The sequence below is a fragment of the Trypanosoma theileri genome (genome assembly GCF_002087225.1).
Source record: "Trypanosoma theileri isolate Edinburgh chromosome Unknown TM35_Tth_44_V1, whole genome shotgun sequence".
Classification (NCBI taxonomy): Eukaryota; Euglenozoa; class Kinetoplastea; order Trypanosomatida; family Trypanosomatidae; genus Trypanosoma; species Trypanosoma theileri.
The window spans coordinates 146,862-151,861 of record NW_021639886.1 but is presented as its reverse complement, the minus strand read 5'-3'; the positions used below and the strand labels follow the sequence as shown (position 1 = coordinate 151,861).

Sequence of the window (5,000 nt, the reverse complement as noted above, 5' to 3'; positions counted from 1 at the left end):
TCTTCAGCCTTCTTTCGGGCCGCTTCCTCTTCAGCCTTCTTTCGGGCCGCTTCCTCTTCAGCCTTCTTCCGAGCCGCTTCCTCCTCAGCCTTCTTTCGGGCTGCTTCCTCTTCAGCCTTCTTACGAGCAGCTTCCTCCTCAGCCTTCTTACGAGCCGACTCTTCTTCAGCCTTCTTACGAGCAGCTTCCTCTTCAGCTTTCTTACGGGCAGCTTCCTCTTCCGCCCTCTTCCGAGTTGCTTCCTCTTCAGCTTTCATGGTGTTGCTTTCGCTTTCTTCATTCAGCAATTTCTCTACTCCTAAATGTCTTTTGATTTTTTTTCTCTTAGCTAGTTTAGATAGTTTGCTCATTTTCCTTGTCATTGTGTTCCCGTTCTCAAGTTTGGTTTCACTAGAGGAATGAGATAACTGGGGTTGGTCGATGTTGTCTTTCACCGGTGCTGTTTGCTCAGTTACTGAGTTTATGTCAGAATCAGTTGATACTCCCAGTTCCCCTTCACTGACGGGTTTGGAACTGCTCAGTACATCTTTCGTTACTTCTTTCTCTATGGTGTGGAAATGACGATTGCGCTTCAGAGGTTTTGTTATCATGACATTCACATGTCTTGCTCCATTTTTATTGGGAACCTCATTAGAAATCTGCATCTTGGTATCATGTAGTTTCCTTTGGTTCTCTTTAGATTCTACGGGGTCAATGACTGATGGAGAAGATAATGCCACCTTTTCCCTTTCTATTATGTGCTGATTATCTTCTTGGTTATCCTTTAGTTGTGTCGTTGTGTTAGTTGAATTTAACAACACATTCTCATCTATATTACTTTCGTTCGTCACCTTATTAGCTTCTGTATTATCATCCTGATTATCGATAATTTTCTGCTCTTTATGTCGTTGCTTGGCTCTCTTGGAGTATTCCATGGCACGACGTATGGGGCGAGACGACTCCACCTTAACAACCGGTTTCTCACTAGTTGTATCAACTTCTTCTGCTTTATTTTCTATGCTAGATTTATTTACTTCTTCTATGACTTTCTCTATGTTTGACACACTATTCTGTACATGCTGCGGCGGTTCCTTCTCCAGATCCTTATCACGGGAAGCATCTTCATCAAAAAGAAATGCAAGTTTTGGTTTCCGTTTCGCGTCATCGACATCTTGCCCTTCTTCTTCGAATAAAAACGACAATTTGGGCTTTCGTTTCTTCGCCAACTTTGTGACTACCGATCGCGTCGTCTCTGTCTGCACTGTAGAGGTTGGTACAGCCGACATCTGCATCTCTGCGGTGCTGTTTTCTTGTAGTACTGTTGTGTTTGCAGGAGTATTAGCATCAGCAGCAACCTGAGGAGGAGGGGGAGGAATAGGTTCTACCGGCACCACCTTTGGGGCGACGATCTCTGCAGTTTTCACATCTTGCATTTCCACTTTGGGAGTTTCTTCTGGCTGTTGTTGTTGTTGTTGTTCCTGTGTTTTGGCTTTTGGCATTGCTTCTGCTACGCCGGCACTGGCATGGCGACGATGGCGCCGTGGGGGCATTTCTCACTCTTGTAAAGTCGTATCTTATCTAGTTGCATAGGCAAATGTGTAAAATATGGAAGAAATGAAAGAGAGAAAAAAAAAAAGAGAGGCCAGCAGAATCAGCAATGTCACAGAAGCAAGAAAAGCAGCAGAAGAAAAACCACTAAAAAAAAAAAAAATGCTCTTTCTATTCTGTATAATTCATAATGACTTTTAATCTTTTCATCAACGTAAATAACGAATAGATTGAGCAACGTCGATTACTTTACTTTGTCCTCTAAAAAAGAGAATCAAAATCACACAGTAGTCGTCTTTCAATTATTAATGGCATGCTAGTAATGTATTTTTAAGTGATATCGCTGTCACCACAATTTAGCGACTTGTTCTCTATCTTTTATCGTTCCTGGAGCTAGGGAGTCCTTGGCACAGCAAAAGGAAGAGATAACTAAATAATTCACATTATTAACAAAACATCTCAAGAAGTTATATTTGACCATTACCCATATTTACACCACCCCACCCCCAAATAGGGTACAATCAGCACTTATCAAACACATCAGGTGTTAATATTGTCTAATCTCAATAACTTCCCTGGATTTTAATCGCTAAAAAATTCTAGCGCATCAGCATCAGCATCAGCGTCAATAGCCTCTATCCCACTAATTATTGCCTGCTGCTGTTCTTCTTCATTAGAAGTTTTTGGTGCTGTCACGAATGCCACGTGACACTTGCCACTGTCCTCGTCAATGTAGAGAAGGTGCTGCACCGCACCGTCCATTTCCACCAATGTATCATCTAGATAAACATTTGCTGCCATGAGACTAAATAGTGTTTTCTTTTTTTTTTTTTTTTAAAGAAAGTGAGAAGTACAAGAAAAAAAAAATAAAGAAATAATATAAACAAATGACATATACACTGTATTTTAAAGAGGTATTTCTTCTTCTATTGGGAAGAACATCATCAATCACCAGAAGTTTAACTATATCCGAGTCATGCTCAAACCAACGAGAAACAAAAGATTAAAAAAAAAAAAAAATGAAAATCATCATTACATCAGCATAAAAAATATTAGTATACAACCGAGAGCACAACAACTGTAGTACTGACCTCTTGTAATATAACCTTCTGGACTCCATACATATGTTTCCTTGCATTTATGCTTATTTCTGTGCAAACATAAGCTTGTTTTTTTTTTCCTCTTACACCAAATATCTTGTCATTTATTTTGAAGTAATCATTAGCTTTTATTCTTTGCAAAAATAGAAAAAAGAACAACTTTCTCTCCCCACCTTTTCCACGTGGGAAATCTCATATCATGGGTCGCCAGAGGAAGAAAAAAAAAAAAAAAAAACGATTCAGCGAAAAGACACCCAAACTCCCTTTACACTACATTATATAAACAAACTTCACGAAAAGTGTAGTCATGTGGATGCGTCCAAGCATGACTTTCATTATAAATAAATGGGGAGTTCATGAACGGAACATATATGTGTTTTATCCACTCATAATCGTACATGAGTTGCTATATTAGTATTGTGGATAACACGATGGCCAGAAAATATATGTATATGTTTTAAACCTCTTCACAACAAGGCTCTCATTATGGGCTTCTCAGATTTCCATGAACTTCATTGGAGTTCAATATGATTCATATTTAAACTCAGAATAGCAATAAAAAGGGCCGTAACAGAGAAAACTCTACCAGGAATAACCTTCACTACATCGGAGTGTGAGAGCCAAGAAAAATGAATAAAGGGGAAATAAAAACAAATGTGAGAAAACAAAGGTAACCAATGCAAGAGTAATGGAAAAACAACATATACGGCAAAGGTTCTGTCCAACCAATACAAACATAACAAAAAACAATATGAACGCAATATCCCATTCTAAGACTGATAAATTAGTCAATATCCTTCGTCAAAGAAAGAAATTACAAAACAACAATTACGCCGCAAGAGCACGTCAATCAATATAAACACTACTATGAGCTCAAATAAAGAGCAGCATCAATATAAATGCGATATATATATATATATATATATATATATATATATTCAAAACAGCCCACTCCACGGATAAAGAGATTGGCAACAACCCCCTACTTCCTAGAGTCGTGGACATCATATAAAATATGTCTGGCATATCAATTACCCAATTTATAGCCAGAAGAATGATAGAGATATATGGACATGCATATTTTGAGCAGTCTGTCCTAAGGCGAGACACATCACCATTCCAAAGTAAATAAGAAAAATTTTAGAGGGACAATATAAAAAATAATGAAGTACCCGATGCAAGGACTACATAATCGAACAACACTTGCAAATTTTGCTTTTCTTCTCTTTCTTCTTCTTCTCTTTAGAAGCATCAGCTTCTGACTTCTTTGTTCGTTCCTTTGGCCCCGCTTCAGCTGCTGGTTTAACAGCGTCTGCCGCTGCCTCTGGCTTCTTGACGTCTTTCTTTGGCGCTGCTTCTGCAGCCGGTTTAACCCTCTCTTCCGCTGCCTCTGGTTTCTTTGCTTCTTCCACTGGCGCTGCCTTTGCCGCCTCACCTGTTCCCACCACCTCCACCATCATGGAGCCCACGGTGAGTTCCTTGTAGCTGAGCTGCTCCTCCTTCAGCACTGCCTGTGCGGCGGCCATCAGTTTCTGCTTTCCCGGCGCGGAGTGGTGTCCTGCGCCCGGGATGAGCTCCAGCGCCGTGACGGTCCCCGCCGGCTTTGCGCGGAGGCGGGCGAGGCGCTGGCGGAGGAGGGCGACGGCCTCCGCCTCCCGCAGCCCGTGGAGGTCGAGGAAGTCGTCGCCTTTCCCCTTCGCCTCGTTGTTGTACCGCGCGATCGCCTCCGCGGCGGCGGCGTTGCGGGCCTCCATCTCGCGTCCCGCCTCCTGCGCCTCTCGCACCAACGCGTTGGCGGCCGCCACGTCACCGGCGTTGCGCTTCGCCGTCGCCTCGTCAAAGAGCGCCGACCGCCGTGCGCCGAGGGCCGACGCCTCCGCCCGAAGCCGCGCCCCCTCCGGCCCCTCGTAGTCCGGCCACTCCTCGTGCCCAGCCGCCGGCTCCGTCATCACAGGCAACACCAAAGGTAATGTATGTATACAATGTATCCTAATGATTGTATGTGCACATATATATATGAGAGAGAAAAAGAGAGAGAAATAGAGACTGTGTGTATGTGTACATGTGCATGTAGAGAGAGGTATACCCACTACAGGTCCAATGGGTCATCAGGGATAACACACAACCAACAACTGTCCAAACAAAACATCATTATTCATCAAGCATGATTCCCCCCAAAAGAAAAAAAAACTCCTTACCGAAAACGAAAACTCATATACCAAAAACGAAAAGCATTATATAAAAGGCTGAAACCCATATACATATATATAAAAAAACTGTTTTTTACTTATCACTTCCGTTATTCGCAATATAAAATAATCCAGCCTCTCACTCTGTCGGAAGTCAAAGAATGTATATAATTCATTACAAAAG

The 5,000-nt window shown here is 42.1% G+C and overlaps 2 protein-coding genes across 2 annotated transcripts; both read right to left on the bottom strand.

Moving 5' to 3' along the window:
- Positions 1–2: 2 nt before the first annotated feature.
- TM35_000441570 (kinetoplast-associated protein) lies at positions 3–1,529 on the bottom strand (the record flags this gene model as incomplete). The annotated part of the gene is made up of 1 exon (XM_029030166.1): positions 3–1,529. A coding segment is annotated over one exon (1,527 nt), but the record flags the coding sequence as incomplete, so codon positions are not given.
- Positions 1,530–3,811: 2,282 nt separating this feature from the next.
- TM35_000441560 (uncharacterized protein) lies at positions 3,812–4,576 on the bottom strand (the record flags this gene model as incomplete). Its single annotated transcript, XM_029030165.1, has 1 exon — positions 3,812–4,576. One exon carries the CDS (start codon positions 4,574–4,576, stop codon positions 3,812–3,814), a length of 765 nt encoding a protein of 254 aa, XP_028878566.1.
- Positions 4,577–5,000: the final 424 nt, after the last annotated feature.